We start from the raw sequence: 16,325 nt of genomic DNA, 5'->3' as shown, positions 1-16,325 counted from the left end.
CTTTGGCCAATAGGGTGTCGCGATTTGCCTATGAACGCCTGTGTCAAGTTCAAGAATGTGCCAGTGGGTGTGGTGCCACTACAGTTACGTCGTCTAATCGGATTAGTCTATTCATCAGACCCAAGAGCTTTCAGGCATTCAGATGAACGAGTGCACGTCCACTGTGCCATACTTGTATGCTTCAGCACTTGCAGTTGATTACATGTATTTCTGCCCAGGGAATTCTGTCGCTAGACAAGCAAGTCGTCCATGGCAGTCCTTTCAAATCTCAAATCCTTTGAGAGGGGACAAGAGTTTGTGGGATGTGACAAAAGTGCCAGTAATACTGTTTTAATCTGACTGCCAAGTTCAACTGTAACTTGTTACTGTAGGTTGAAAATTATTGTGTCTTGATGGGTTTAGTGTGCACCTCTCATCACAGGTGTGTGGTTGAGGGGTCAGTCTGTGTTACTCCTGTGCAAAGGGTGTTGGATTCAAGACCAGCAGCTCGTTTCATATCGTGACCTTGGGCAAGTCACTTTACTCCAATTGCCTCCCTCCACCTCGTGGTATTGATAGGTAGCTGTGAGGGTAGAGGTGGTCACTGTTATGTTCGTTGTTATTACATATATACTCAATGTTTTTGGTTGCAGGAGTCTTGTAAGACCATCTTGTATGGGGCCTTGCCTGCCTTGATCAGAGCTGTGCCGGCTAACAAACTCAAGCCGTTTGTAGAGACAAACCTCATGGAGCCATTTCGCGTGGTAGGGGTTCACATGCTTGACCAATGTGAAGTCATCGTGGACAGTCTGCTGGCCGCGCTAAGGATACCAGACCCAGCACATGGGATTGTCATCATACTCCATAAGGCAGTCAAGGACATCTATAGTCTGATACCAGCAACTTTGCTGGTGAGGCCTTGTAATGGTAGATTTTTGTTGCAAGTTATTTATCCCTGTCGAAAATATATATCTTTGATAAACTGCAATGTGGCCAAGAACCCTTTCACCAAATGTCATTTTGCTTCTTGCCCATTACTGTATAGTCCCATATTACGCACTTATCACTCTTTCACAGTGTCTAGAGATAAAACAGCTTGAATCCACACCCATTTTTGTTTGCCTCCAGACTTCCAAACCTGGATATGCTACTGCTTATATCTGTATTCACAAGAAGACAAATAATTGTGAATTCAAAGTGGTTTTTTTTCTTCCTTTTTTCGCATTTGACAGAAAGCTCATAGTAGAGTCTTGGCCAAGTTGGCTCAATGCCTGTGTCATCTTCCTGGGGAGGACATTGACACTGTCACTTCACCCCTGGCACAGGTTAGCTCCACCAGTTATTTGATTTATCATAATAACAAAATAGATGTCATCTCCTGCTGTTCATGTGACAGTGGAGAAATACAAAATCGACTACATGTATTTGTATGATTGTTGTTTGCAATAGCATTGATTGAACATATTTTTCTTGTTAACTGCAGAATGGTCTGCTCAAATCAACTTTTATTCGATCTTACATTGTATGTCAAGGCAAGCAGTCCCTTATGTGGCTCAACCCCTGTGTTGGTAAGCGACTCATTGTAGATACTGGCTGAAAGAGATGTTGTTATTCTTATTGAATTATGACAAGTCTTTGTGTAATATTCCAACCAGGTGTTGTGTAGCTTCAGTTCTGCAAACTGGGGTAAATTTTGAAGGTCTTGCTACCTACATGTAGTGGTTGGTTCATCTCCAAACCGTATTTGCATTGCATCTTTGTACCACTCGCCTGATCTGACAACTTAGCTACAACAAAATAGGATCCTTGATCCAGTCGTTGATGGGATCAAGGATCGAATTGACTGCCAATGAATTGATTGACTGCCAATGAATTGATCTCCCCATGAATTGACGTAAATTTGGCAGCTCATTGAAATGGAGTGTCATGGATATAATTTTTACAAAATATATAAATTTAAATTTATATATAAATTATATAAAAATATAAATTTGTACGTTTGTAACAATGGTGGTACATGTATTTATATGACTTTTGATGGAATCAGTGTAACCAAATGTAGGAATTAACACCGCAAAATAATAATGTGGTTGGGGTTAAGATTTCTGCTAAATTAAAGTTACTCCGGTTGACGGCGTCATTCGAATTCTGTGTAGACGTGGCCATGAATGTCGCAGACAGTTCACAGCGTAGCAGCCTGGTAGGGATGCTGCTGGTAGCCCTGGCTCAATGCGATGCCATCCCTAGTCAGCACACCGCACCCATGCACAGGGTGCACTGGTTGCTGGAACTCATGGGCCACACCCGAAATGTCGCACATGCCAAGACCCAGTTGGCTCCTAACAGACCAATATACAAGGTGACTAGTTTTTTTTATGAGCTGCGGCCATTCAGATTCTTTTGTTTATCTTTTATTGTAGAAGGGAAGTGGAGTCCTCATGTTCACACTCTAGCAGAAGGCACTGCTCCATGTCCATCACAAAATTTCCTTTTTAATTTGTAAAAATGTAAACCGCCAAAATCTGCTGCCAAAATACATCAATCAAGTTAAGAGGGCCTCGCATTTCAATGCAAGTAGAATCTTTCTCAAAGGTCTTTGAGAAATATTCTGCTGGGATGGAAATGTCAGCCCTCAACATTTTTGTGACTTAGATTTTAAATTCTTTGACATGAAGTAGACTTGGATTTTGTTGTCAGGTTTGGTCGACTGGTTTATCAAACATGCCGTCATCCTTGCATTCTGTGCTTGTAGTGTGGACGAGTTTTTGTTCAATTTAAACAGGTTTTCATTGAAATTTTGCGGTCTTTTCTTTTCAGGCAGTTCAGATCTTGCTGGATGTCTTTGCCACGGCAGTCGTCGCCTGGTCGTCTAAAGACTTACACTTAATCCTTGCCATTGCTCCGAGCTGGCTGACTGCACAGCATGGGGAGCAGGGATCAAGGAAGGCAAGTACCAGTCGTGCCAGGTTTCGTCCGACGGAACATTATGCCAGTGAAGATGTGTCAGAACTGTTGCCCTATGGCTTACCACTGCTACTGAAGAGAGAGCCGTGGTCACAGATAACAGAAAAGGTACAGATAGCTTTTTTTTGTCAAATCTTTGAGGTAGTGTTTCTAGTATCAAGTCTGACTTCCTTACGCCAAGTCTGAGTTCTTCAAGCCAAGTTCGAGTTGCCAGTGTCAAATCCAAATTCATAGTCTCGAAGTCGTGTTCCACATGTCATATCTAAGTTCTAAATGTGAAGTCCAAGGTTCTATTTCAGTCCCTCATTCCCATCCAAGTTCTTAGTGTCAAATCAGAGTTTCAATGTCAAGACCGAGTTTCCAGTTTTAAATTTTGAGTTCAAAATGTTAAGTCAGAGGCGCAGAGCCCGAGTATGATGACTTCATTCTATAAGACCATTTACTTCAGGGCGCTGCCCTGATATGTCATTTCTACTTTTTTCTTACAGGTTTTGAATTGGTTGCTGGACATGTATGAAGTTGAACATGACACACAGCCATCCATCACAAAACTTCACTTGAAAGGTAAAAAGTACATTTGGTATCCTTTATGAACCTATAAGATGCTCATTCCCAACCAGTGTTCTCCCAATAAATCCAATGAGAGATTACAGTACACATTCACATTCTACTCGGTTGCCCCTATTCTTCCTAGAATTGGTTTTACTCCGAGTTTAGATGAAACTCCCCTGCCCGTGAGTTCAGCTAAAGGTGTTAATCAGTATGAAAGGCATTCCAGCTAGTGTAAAAGTGGTTGTTGAAATAACTGGTAGTCCAAATGTAACATACATTTCTTCCCCATTCCGTTCTCGTAACTTATTTTATTGTCTCATTTATTTCCTCTGTCTGATTTTTTACAGCAACTATTTTGACCTTACGCCACACTCCAGCCTTCAAGAAACCAGCCAGTTGGACCAGGGTACACATTCCTTAGTGCCCCATCCTGAGCTTTCTAAAGAGATGTCTTGTCCCCATGTGGAACCAGAGGTGTTTAACAATGACAGCAGCCATGACTTTTAGAAAAACCCTGTTCTCTAAAGTTTAACGTTCATGCTGTTTATCGTTAACAAGTGTCAAACATGTCAACACACTGGTAGCACCAACAAAAGCGTCAACAACTTGAAAATACCCTTGACAATTTTTGAAAAGGTTTTATCATATTTTACAGACTCTAACATCTGCCACTGTGTAAGAGAAACAGCAAATTTGCTTCCAGATTCTTGCAGGAAAAGAACAGTTTTTGTGATGTATTGAGGTCGCCATCTTTCTTTTCACTGCCATCCCCACAAAAATGATAGCGGCCGGTTGGGCTACTCGAGCAGGCCCCACCAGGCCCAACTTTGTCGCTCAAATTTCCACACTCAACTATCATTTTAGATAAATGTAACACATCGAATATGATCTTTATGTGCAAAAATTTGGTTGAGTAACTTTTTGACACTTTTTTGACGCTTGTTGATGCTAAATAGCATGACCTCTCTTTAATGCATGCTTAAAATGCCCGTGGACTACATACACAGTTTTTCATGTGTCTGAGAAGCCAGGCCAAATGTGTCAAAAATTGGAATACAACATTAATTTTATTTTTTAAAATAGGGGCTTTTGCTAAGCAGAAGCTTAATGGGTTCCGAGTCACAGTGCTGACTACACCAGAAATGTTGTGCTCAATACATGTACATGTACGTTTAACACTCGTGCATGCATGAAATTAACCACTACCCCCTCTGAGAAGAGCCTGTTTACGCCACTGGTAACGTGGACTTCGTTGAAAGCAAAATGCTTTATTTATAACATGGAACGAGGGGAAAACAAAAATTGATGGAAAAAAACAATACCACGTGAAAAGTGCATAGCACTACATGTTAAGGGTAACAAAGTTACTAAAGTCAACACAATGCATAAAAACTGAACATCCAAATAAAATGGTTCAGAGTTTCTGCAGGAATTTTTGGTGGATTTTTCTTGAATAGTACCCCCCCCACAAGAATAGGGTTTTAGGATGACAGAGTGGCCAGTTTGAAAAATACTCTTTTGGCAAGGCTAAAAGTAAGGAATTGCTAAACTTCGCAAAAATGAGATGGAAATAATACCAATACTGAGGGAACATACGTGGAAGCAACATTTGAAAAATAATTTGGTGTGAATGCCAACCATCAGTAAGCTGGACAGGTGTTCTCCTGACATGTCTTATGAAGTACAATTGGAGATCACAGTGGGTTGATATTCAGGGTTAAAAAATAAAGGGATTTTTGATGCCAAAGTAGCTTATATTCAAAGAGCAAATTGGGAGCGGGCGGATAAATGTTGAACATTTTGTTTGCCATTGTGAATAAACAAAATGTGTGCATGTACTGTCAAAGTCTGTTATGATTTGTCTGCTGAAAACCTTTTCGTTGCAACAGACATGTTTAAAGTGGAAAACGTATGCAGCAACGAGTTCGTTTCTATTCTTCAGACCATCAAGTAAATCTTACCAACACGGCAGAATTAACTATATTTTAAGAAGTGTTTCCCATGACGTCTAATATGTGAGGACATTTCGATGGCACCTTCGCTCCCCAAAACAAACATTGAAAGCTTTTGTTCAAGCTCCCCCTCCCTTTTTTCCTTTAAAAGTAAAACGTGACTGCTAATGAACTTGGAGGGAAAAACAGTGTGTTGTTTTTTCCCGTAAGCATTAAGAAAAGCTCCACCCCGTCTGTGTTTTTTTCCCTAGCAATTTTAACCCAAATAGCAATTTAAATATATCCACAAGATGCAGGATGCCGGTCAAAGTGGAGCGCACACCCGACAGAGGGCCGCTGGATTTTTCTCCGTCAGGAACCGCAGCTGCAACATACCGTCATTGGTGAAAGCTGCAAAGCAGAAGAAAGGAAAGAAGAGACAGTTGTCAGGACAGCAAGGGTCTCAACAGGCCTCCGTACTGATGACGTCATGGTTGCTTCTCACACATGCTTTCTGAGAGGAACCAAGATTGGTGGGGACTATGGATGTACATGTAGACACATAAAGACAAAGCATGTCTTCAGTGTGTGGTGTATTTTACATCTTGACTGTTCTTTTCATTTTGCACTGCAGAGTCAATTTATAACTCAAATACAAGTCTATTACACCTGTTACTTGACCCTTTCACTTCATACATGACTTCTGACCACAAGCTCACACTTTGAATAAGGATTGAGATTGGAGAACTCATGGGACACATCTTGCTTTCAAACTTGCCTGCTTCATTCTGAATCCACTTCTTCTCTTTGTACAACGCCACGCAGCTCTCAAACTCTTTATCCGTGTAGTTGTCGACAAACACCGGAACAAAAGGGTCCATCGCCTCAAAACCCTACAAGTTCAAATCGTGAATGGGTGTAGCAAAATGAGTTACCATGACATCAAGCTTACCAGAAACAACTCATCAACTTTTTTTTTTACCTCAAGGCAAAAAGTCATTGATATTTACAGTGGAACTTGGCCAACTAGTCCGGCGACTAGTCTGACCCCTCGTCCGGAACCATGTCCCATAAGATTGTGCCCTCCCCACTCATAGGCACCAATCTCCTGTGCTGAGGCCATAGATACGTCAAGTCGCCTACCTCTTTTTGCAACAGGTGGAGTGGTTTGAAGTCTGGTCGCCGGGGACGGAAGAGATGCTGATCTACACTGGTCACAATGGCACCGTTGATCTACAACAATAACAAAACATATTACCAAGGTTTAGTCAGAGCCAGTACCAGCTTTGAGGCTGATCAACATGCCTGCATGAAAGCAAACACGATGGCACCTGTGTGATATCAGAGCAAACTGTGAGTTTGCAAAGTTAAATGATCTTTTAACTCTGACAGATCTTGCTGCGACTATGCGGCGATATCAATCCTCATTACACAAAATGAGTTGAAAGGCCACATTTGTTCAGTAATTGTGTAACTTATTCTGTAAGTTCTGTAAGTTGGCCATCCACATACCCATTTTCCAAGCAGCATCTTCTTAAAATGTTGCACCATGGTCATTTCCGTCACTGGAATCTATGACAAACACACCAAGATTAGACAAACTATTTACATAGAAACAGTCTGTTGATCTGTGTATGTTAAATTGCTTGTGGTTTGAAAATCTTACAACTGCAGTCATCTCTCGAGTCCACATCTTTTAGTTGTGAGCAAATTGTCGCAAGTTATACACAAGTCCTGCTTTCTCAAGTCACAGCCTGCTCTTTGAACTGTGACACAGGACTTGCCTTCAATCCTTTGTCAAAGTTTCATCCCCTGATTTGTCACGACTTGTGATTTGCTGATTACATCTGCGAATTTTTCGAAATCAAAATCAACAGAAGAGACAATTCTGGTTATCTTTATTAGTTCTTTTGTACTTGGATTTTGGTTCATTGTGGTTCATCCATGATTTTTAAAGAAATAGCAAGTTTTCAAGTTATAAATCACTGAACAGTTTATCATCTACGAAATTCAGTAAAGTTAAGATTAAAAACCAAGTTGAAACCAAAAAGTCTTGCTGGAGGTCATATAACAGAGTTATCTGAAGAGTAAAGTGAAGAAGAACACACTTCAGTATACCAACACTGAATAGTTTTGATGATTGTCTTTTTATTAGACACGCAGAAAATTCCATTCTTTAAGGCGGAACCTTCTCCCAAACAAACCACACTAACTTCGCTATCAAGGGTTCCAACTTGCTACCGGATAGAAATACTGTCACCTTATAGATTCAGTTTTGTAGAAAAGTCACGTCTGAAAAAACTTTCATACAACAGCATAACAATTCCTGAAATCCTCAGAAACAATAAGAGTACAGGACGCTACATCTTACAACGTATCCTCCAGGTTTGCGTACGATCGTCTTCTCGGCAAAGAATCCATTGACACCTTTGACAGCAAACAGCATCTTGAATGCACCTCTCTGGCTCTGTAACTGCAGTTCCTTCAAGATTACACCGATGGCGTCGCTGGCGTTCTTTGGCCTTGCAATACCCTGAGGAGTAACACAACAAAATGTTGGTCACTGACAATTCCCAGGCTCCTGGTTCGATCTTCTGATGATGCAGAAAACATCAGGCATATCGCAGATCTTTACCAACTATTCTGGCATTGAAATGTATTCGCAGGCTTTTTATCCACTAGAGATATGGAATGTTCCACTTTAGGGGTGAAAACCTGATCTCAATTCAGCAACCAGGATTATTCAATGCTGTACATTTGAACAAAAAGTGCATTCTTCTGATGCAAACATGACTGAAGATGTTTACACTGCTTTCTCAGAAAAATCTTTAGCCAGTGGAGCAGAACCCACTTCCACTATATTTTCTCCGGTACTGTTACATAGAAATTTTGTTCAATAAAGTTTTCATGTCGTGTATCCAAAAGTTTTTAAAAATCAATTCCATGGTTATCAGACATTCATTCATCCATGAATGTCTATTTTTCCCCCCAAACAGGTAGGTTACAATTTTTTAAAAATTTGTCCCATTGACATGCGCTCAACCTGCACGACAGGGTGGACAACAAGTGACCGTAACAAAACTTGGCGAATCTGTTCAAAATTGATGTCTTTTACATGCATGTCAAGTTTCAAAAAGATTGATCAAGGGGACAGCTGAGATCCTAATGAGGAGCCGCATCCACTGCCCTCTACCAGTGGGGTCAGACTATTCTTGGCCCTTTCAGGGTTACAAATCTTTGCCCGCACCTCTTGTTGAGAGAGGAGCTGGGTCAAGCTGTTACTGACCTGGTCAACGATGGCCAGGAGAGGCTGTCCCTTCTCTGTGGTCTCTCGTCTGCTCCACACGTAATCCTCACTCGCCTGCAGCTGTGGACCAATGGGCAAAGTGGCAAGTGTTTAACAACGTCAAGTACAAGATAAATATCTCAATCATTTGGATTCTGAACTGAAATTTTATTGCAATAGGAGTAAACTTTGGAAGCTAACACAAACTGAGCTTTCTGGAAAAGAGAATTTTTTCAAAAAAGTTAAACAGATACATGTTGAACCGTTTCATTTAGTGATGAGATTAACATGTGAGTTAAGGGGTCTTGTATTTGTATAAGGTCAATGAAGTCTCCACATCACCATGCTAATTATAACACAGCACTCTAAGCAGAGAACAAACCTCTTTCAGAAAGTGTTCATTTCTTGCTCTGAAATGTTTGAGCCACTCTGACGAGAATGCTGGCTGGTCATACATCCCCTCATGACGAACTGAATCGATGTAATCAAATCTGCCTTTCACATTCCACGAATTAGCTACGTACAAGAGAGGTAACAAGCTCATCAGAGAAATCCATAGATGATGTAGCCACCAGTGGACGTAGCACTTCATTCTGTATAATTTCCCATGATCTCCAAGCCACTCAGGAGGGATACAACAAACTTTTATTCTGCTATTTCTACTCTTCCTACAAGAGATAAATACCTCCATTGATTTCTTGGGGGATCTGCAGAGGCGGGTCTTTAGAGAAAACCTCATATTCCCTCTTGATATTTCAACAGAATACCTGAAACTGTTGAAGTAACATTCTAACATAAAATGCAAGCCGTGTCCAAAACAGGCTTCAAGCGCAATAGCTATGTCCATTGTCAGTATGTCTATACATATATTCAATAGAAGTGATACATTACATTACTGGTATCTCCATGATGTCTGAGAGGCTGTTTTTGTTATTTTAAATTACATGTACATGTACATGTAGTTACAACAAATACACATCAGATTTACGCCTGCCTATCCTAGTGATACAAAACTTCTGCGCTCTGAGGACATGTTAATACATAACCTCTATGGGCACAGAACCAGACTTAGCTCTAACCGACAGATTTGCAAGTTGCGACAATCAGCAGTACTATTCACTTTCGATCCGACAGCAACAAATGGGTGACCGATCCCTATTATGGGAATGATCTTGTGCTGTGCACTCACCGCAGGGGACGTGAACAATAAGCCAGCCCTGGCTGTGGCAGTAGTGAATGATGTGACACAACGTCATGGTCTTCCCACTGCCTCTTGTGCCGTACAGGACATAGCGGACGGGCGGATGCTCGTAGTTGGCCTGCTTGAGGTAGTTGATGATCTCCACGGCGGGTTGCCTGACCATGATGGCTGCTTCCTGAAAGGGATCAATCTTGGGGGGGGATGGAAACCGACAGACAGGCAATAAAACATGCCGACATACTGACAAACAAGCTGATATCTCAATGCTTGAACAGTGCCGTAATCAAACCCTCACATGTCTACCACAAGTCAATTACTGGTCAATCACAACTCGTCCAGTCTCAAGATGAGTCACAGACAAGTGAATTCCACAGTGAAAAGGACATTTCTTTGTCACTGATCCTTTCATCCTACTTGTGAGCACACTTCAGATTCGACTTGTAATTGGACTCAAGTTGGACTTGATTCTCTGCACTTACAGGCTGGGGGTACAATTACTGCATGAGAATTAATTTTTTCAAATAAAAATTGCATATTTTCTTTCATCCATATGACAGAAATAAAGAGCGTAATGCATGTGATTAGATATAAAGGCCGGAGGAATGATGCTTTTCTTTTGCAAACACTTCTGCATAACAAGTTGCCTCAAATTACACATTGTAATGTTTGTGCAGCAGGAAGCTGAGCTGGAGACTCCACCCACGAAGCACAAGCCTGAAGCAGACGGTGCTGGGGTTGGGGAAAAAAGCAGATGGATTGTATCAGAAGACTGTTTTGTGAATTGCTCCTTTTCCAGTCTGCCTTACCATTTGTTCCCATCTGGTTGAGCTGCCCACTGGTAGGATGGTTTTGACGTCTTTTCTGGGGATGGTGTAATACTGACCAATGTGCTGCATTCCATGGTTCGCCTGGGTCCAGAAACAAAACAACGATGGCCTTGACGTCTGACCGGATTTTTTTTCCCATCGGGTACAGTTGTGAGCTTTTTTTCAAGGTCAACTGTAAATTTCGGTCACCCCTGTGCAGTTTGTGAATTGCTTGAGCTGTTTTGTTTGCCAAATAGTGTAAAACCAAGTGTTTAACTTCAAAGGAGATCGGTAAGTTCAGCTTGACAAACATTTACTAATGATGTTGAATCAAACCAACAGTAAAACAGAGGGGAATCTGATAGACGAACACAATTTTTAAAAAGTCAAGAAAGGAGTGAGACAGTTTAGGATCCAAATTTTTAGCCTGTCTGCCCCAACGTAAAGATTAAAAAACTAGCTCTCGAGGTTATTTCATATCAAACAAGACGAGCATGGTACCATTGGCAAATAGTTTAAATGCCAGAGCATTTATTATAGGAACTCTTTCCTCAATGAATTTCAAAAATTTCACTCGGCAAGGAACGTGGGCAGAATTTAGTAATCTTCACACTTTGTTGCTGAGTGGGCAAAAAAAAAGACTCAATATGAAACAACTGAAATGATCATCTCCCTTGACTTACTGGGGACTCCTCCGCTGTCCTGAAGATATCTGGAGCTGACTCTGGTGTACTCCTCGGGCCTGCAGCTGCTGATGTACCGCATGAACATGATGCCCACAGATGCCTCAAGACTTTCTACAGTACGTGTACATGTATGTCCGACAGGCAAACAACATTACCAAAAGTACAGTTTGAAGATCTTTTGCAGAAGGCTAAAACCAAGTGGCCTGGTGCAATGAAATGAAAATCTGGAGGATATAACGTACATGTCGTTCTGCAAGCTCCAGGCTACAGCTCAGCAACTGTCAGGGCTCCAGCTGGCAAAAGTCCAATTTTTAGCTAAATACAGTTTTCGCAGCCACTTTATATTTAAATGCATTGCTAAATACCATTCTTTTATCACCAAATGCTCAGGATCGAGGCCAAAGTTTGTGGTATTTGCCTTTGGGTGACACACCCCTGAAAGTAACCCCTGTCCACTGCTAAGCCTGGCACCTTGGGCTAGAGCCCTGATCGTTGGCAGTCCTTCAAATTTAACCCAGCAGAAGTTTGGAGGACTGAGGTTGCATGCTAGTCACATATTGTTTCTGTAAACATGCAGGTGTACATATATGTATACATGTACATGCAAGGGTGAAGTTAGTTGCTGTAGGAATGAACTGTCAAGGTTTAATAATGTTATTTTATTTCCTCTTTATACTAGGTGATCCATTCAGTCCTTTAAATAGAACTGATTTCCCACGGGTCCCAGTCTGAATAATAAAACAATAACAACTAGCTTCGACATGTAGAAATACTGACATCAGAGTTGATATAATTGCACTTATCTCTTTGAAAATAAGAAATGGACCTTATTCGAAGATAGCAGAACATAAAATAATATTTTGATTTAGCATTCAAAACTAAGCATAAAAGGTTAATAGTAATGTGCTTTATGTTCCCTCGGAATTTGTGTGGGCCTGGCACATGTACATGTACTCAGTCTCAGGGGAAGTATTAAGCATCTTCAGCAAAGACATTATAGCACCGCATAGCAGTGCAAGATGGAGAACCCTGCCAAAAAGAATGGGCACCATTCGAGTGTGAACGTTAATGCAGCGCATAGGCGCTAGCGCAGGCATACCAGGTGTGTGTGCCTGTCACAGCACCTGCGCCTGTGTGATTAACACACACAGCACAGGCGTAGTCCAACCCAAATGGCGCCCATGTGATTACAATGTGTTACGCGTATTGGGGGTGAAGTTCTCCATCTTGTGCTGCTATGGGGCGTTATACAATCTTTGATCTTCAGTACCAGGTCAGGGTATTGTACATGTACATGTACTCAGGAACTGCAGTTGATATTACCTGTGTTTCATTATTTTCTTTTACAATCCAGAAATTTTACAATCCAATCCATTTGTGAACTGTTGTTGGTTAACCCTAAACTGCTCGGGATCATTATGTTGTGTTATCTTGTTCGAGTCGGCATGGCAAGGGTTAATAACACACGGTGCTTACCATAAACACTCCCGTTTGAAATAAAATTATTTTGAAATTTTGATGTGCACTTAAAAATTGCAGAACTTACCCCTTGCAAATATCTTGGAAACGGTCTGTGGAAAAGCATTCCTAAGAGTAATAATAACAAAGGGAAAAGGGTACACAATTTTAAGGTTCACATGTTGGTGTCTGGAAGCTCAAATATGGCAGCAGCTCAGAATGACTTTCTGAATGGATTTTAAGCTGATATAGAAATTAGGAAGTAGAAATATATGAAAAAATAATTATCATCTCTAGATATTAAAAACTTCTTTGTCCAGAGCCACTAGTCTTTGAAGTGATGAGATTGTAAACATCGATTAAAACCCTCCTTTGGTTTTACAGCACAAATATGCACAAGTGCCTAAGGTCACTCTCTTGCATGTTGGTGCAGTGCACAACACAACACAGCTGTGCTTCTTTGAGGTGTTTACCAAGTGACCCAAAGAGTGACTTCAGCAAAGGAGGGTTAACACTGTGTTTGGCTGGCATATGTGTGTTGTTTATAAACCTGGGTATGAGACATTTGCCAAATTGCCAGTGCTAACATTGATTTCATGAGTAATCTGTAGCACCTTAGAAACAGTTTGGAAAGCGTGTGGCATTCTGATGAGAATAACATCTCTTTGGAAGTTGAACAAGTTTTCGAATGTGGACATTTTTTACACAGTCTCACACGAAGCTATTATTCCGCACACAAGGCCAGCATGAACTTAGCCATTTATCCAGCAAGGGTTCCTTGTAAGGTTAAAATGGATCAGTCATGCTGGTGAAAAAAGGGAAATGTGATGAAGAATAGGCCTACTTCATCGACGTGGTTGAATTTGTCAGTACTGCTTGCATTTACTCATCAAATGGGCCTTCAAGACATGACAGAGACGATATTCCTGCAACTCAAAAGTAAACTTCCAAAATCATTGGCTTCGATAGTACATGTCCGAAGTATATCAAATGAGGGGCTACGTATGAGGATAAGGAATAACTGAGATGAAGCAATGCAAAAGGAATGAGGATTATATTAAAAAACTGGAGTCAACAGATGCAGTGCAGTTGCTGGCTACGAGGTTACAAAGTAGGGGTTCACTGGAAATGACGAACTATTCCGCACTATATGTACATTAGCTATGGACAAGGACGAGTTAAGTGATTCAGTGTTCAGAAAGCAGCAACAAATAATTCATGCATTTTATTGCATAAATAAAGTGCTTACATCACAAAACTCAAATTAGTAACCAGGTTTCTAAAGATGGGGATTGTATATTTGGGGACTCCCCAATTTTGTCATTTTAAACTTGTCATAACTGGTCAGCCCCCAAGAAAAACCAAAGGCAATGCTCTGTTTATTGTGCTGACCTTATTTTTGGAAATTTTGAATTGTAAATTGTGAGAAAATGTGACTCTTACTGATAAACTAGTCATGTAAATTTGAATCCACCATGTGTCATGTGTTAAAACACTCATTTGCCCCTTATAATTTCCCTCAAAACTCAAAACCCTGCCCTTTTTTGACAATACCAACCCTACAGTTATTAAGCAAGATATCATTGTCATCTACCAAGGTGAATCCAAAAGTTAAAATGTGGGTCTCCCTTCTATTATAGGAACGGGGTCCCCAAATATATAGTGTACAATCCCTCTGAAGATGATACTCAGTAATCAGACTTTGTTTTCAACCGTTTTTAATGTGAAATTTGGAGCCACTAAGTTACAAAACAATAAAACGGGAAAAGAATTCCACATGTGGACACCACTAATTTTTCCCTGCTGTGACCTATTTTAGGCTAGTATTAACCACTTGCTGCCGGGTGGTTTGAAAATGCAGTGCGCATAATCGGGACTTTTTCAAGATTTTCAGTTTTCAAAATTCTTCAAAATTCATGATTTCAATTAATGGACATTTACACTCACATGAATTACTGTCTGGTGGCCAATCTAGTCAAAATCTATTGACACCCAAGTATTTCAGCCAGGCCTGCAGCCTTGTAAAAGGAGCCCAGATTGTGCAGTGTTATGTAACTTTCTTTTGTTTATGAACCTGACCTCTTTTCAACATGGGCCAGATTAGCGTGTAGCGGTGTTGTGTGGCTCATCACTGTGGTGGTGGAGTGCTTTTATCCCCGGCGGTAATCCACTAAATGCCCGAAACCGTGGTATACTGTTTCAAAACAAGGCTGGATTTTCTCCACTGTTGAGAGTGAAAAAATGTTGATAATGCCCAGCAGCCTGGTCTTTTGTTCCGAGAACGGTCTTTTGTTACATGGCCCAGTTCCCTTTGTCCGATTTCGGAGACCCTGGCCACGCGATGCCCAAAACCGGGCTCTCCGGCAGGAAGTGGTTATCCATCTGAAAGCTATAAAAGTCCCTAAAAGTCAATTAAGCCGTGAAAATGTTGAGTTATTCACTTAGAAAACACTCAGAATTTTTCACAACTGTTTCATAAGGTCTGTGCAGAGGGTGTCAAGTGGCATCCATCAAATCCGTATTCTTTCCGCTGATGCTCAAGTCATGAAATTGAAAGTGGCACGGCCGAGTATCAATAATAGCTAGATTCATGGACCCAGACATTGGTGGCGCTATTCCTGATATCCTATTTTCTAATCTTTGTGTGACCATAGATTTTGACCTTGATTAATACCAAAGGGGTACTTGTATGAAGAATGAAAATGTAATTTGTGGAATCTACTGACTTCTACTGATTTTAAAAAATTTGAATCCACAGTAAAACTTATGCTAAAAACATTTATTCGACCTACAAAATAACATAGCGACATTCACAGAAATCCCGGTTTCAGACAAATATGACTGAATATTCTTACATCATGTACATGTACCTTGATTTTATTTGTCCAACTTACCTGTAGTACATGTTTGATTAGATTTGCATTAAAGAAGAAAACTTGAACATGTGGTGCTTATTATTACTAACTACCTTGCATATGATCATCATCAATGCAACTTACAATCTGACAATGGGGGGGGGCACTGGCTTGGGACTTAGGAGAAATTCTGGTTCACTCCCCTTCCCACAAATTCCAGTTCCACATTGTATATGAGATACAGATATCTTAAATTGTATGTTATTTTTCAATATATATCTTATAAACTGTCTAGCTAAAACTAGGTCGTCAGTATTTACATGTAACTTATTACACATATCAAAACGAAGGCCGTGGGCAAACCAAGACAACGGCAACACCGTGGTGCATCGATCATGATCGAGGCGTGACTCCGTTGCCTTTTACAGGGTGGGGCAACTGGCTGCAGAGCATTTTGCAAAATTGTCCATATTCCAATAAAACTGAAAAGAACAACTGACTGTTAAATCAACAAAAAACTTGCGAAATGACTCACCACGGCATTTTGAGAGCACACTGGGCGCCGCCATCTTGTTGATTGCAAGGTACTACGATGAATTATGGGATA

The 16,325-nt window shown here is 40.8% G+C and overlaps 2 protein-coding genes across 3 annotated transcripts in view; one reads left to right on the top strand and one right to left on the bottom strand.

The window, feature by feature from the left end:
* Positions 1 to 4,927, top strand: part of focad (focadhesin) — a 26,027-nt gene extending 21,100 nt beyond the window's left edge. Inside the window, exons 27-33 of the mRNA XM_022250156.2 lie at positions 633 to 890; positions 1,212 to 1,304; positions 1,463 to 1,547; positions 2,136 to 2,338; positions 2,797 to 3,051; positions 3,432 to 3,507; positions 3,843 to 4,927. Of these exons, the coding sequence (XP_022105848.2) occupies positions 633 to 890; positions 1,212 to 1,304; positions 1,463 to 1,547; positions 2,136 to 2,338; positions 2,797 to 3,051; positions 3,432 to 3,507; positions 3,843 to 3,916 (1,044 nt within the window). The 3' untranslated portion in view covers positions 3,917 to 4,927. The remainder of the gene's footprint in view (positions 1 to 632; positions 891 to 1,211; positions 1,305 to 1,462; positions 1,548 to 2,135; positions 2,339 to 2,796; positions 3,052 to 3,431; positions 3,508 to 3,842) is intronic.
* Positions 3,773 to 16,325, bottom strand: dap3 (death associated protein 3). 2 transcript variants are annotated; one of them, XM_022250168.2, is made up of 12 exons: positions 16,254 to 16,325; positions 12,952 to 12,992; positions 11,403 to 11,516; positions 10,720 to 10,821; positions 9,902 to 10,103; positions 9,095 to 9,228; positions 8,713 to 8,793; positions 7,798 to 7,959; positions 6,939 to 6,998; positions 6,570 to 6,659; positions 6,205 to 6,319; positions 3,773 to 5,837 (listed from the first exon to the last, which is right to left on the bottom strand). In XM_022250168.2, exons 1-12 carry the CDS (start codon positions 16,285 to 16,287, stop codon positions 5,752 to 5,754), a joined length of 1,221 nt encoding a protein of 406 aa, XP_022105860.2. In that variant the 5' UTR covers positions 16,288 to 16,325; the 3' UTR covers positions 3,773 to 5,751. The 2 variants fall into 2 exon arrangements, with proteins under 2 accessions (XP_022105860.2, XP_086993032.1); XM_087136906.1 differs by lacking the exon at positions 16,254 to 16,325 and adding an exon at positions 13,708 to 16,231.

The sequence above is a fragment of the Acanthaster planci genome, linkage group LG05, assembly GCF_054643075.1.
Source record: "Acanthaster planci isolate LZ-2023a linkage group LG05, COTS_SCS, whole genome shotgun sequence".
Classification (NCBI taxonomy): Eukaryota; Metazoa; Echinodermata; class Asteroidea; order Valvatida; family Acanthasteridae; genus Acanthaster; species Acanthaster planci.
Note: the sequence above shows the minus strand (reverse complement) of the source record. Positions and strands in the feature narration are given on the sequence as shown.

Coding starts and splice junctions, on each gene's coding strand:
- dap3 (XM_022250168.2), bottom strand. CDS start 16,287: ATGGCGGCGCCCAGTGTGCTCTCAAAATGCCGTG. Junction 12,993..16,253: donor TGTGCTCTCAAAATGCCGTG/GTGAGTCATTTC, acceptor TATTACTCTTAG/GAATGCTTTTCCACAGACCG. Junction 10,822..11,402: donor GGACAGCGGAGGAGTCCCCA/GTAAGTCAAGGG, acceptor TTCTGGACCCAG/GCGAACCATGGAATGCAGCA.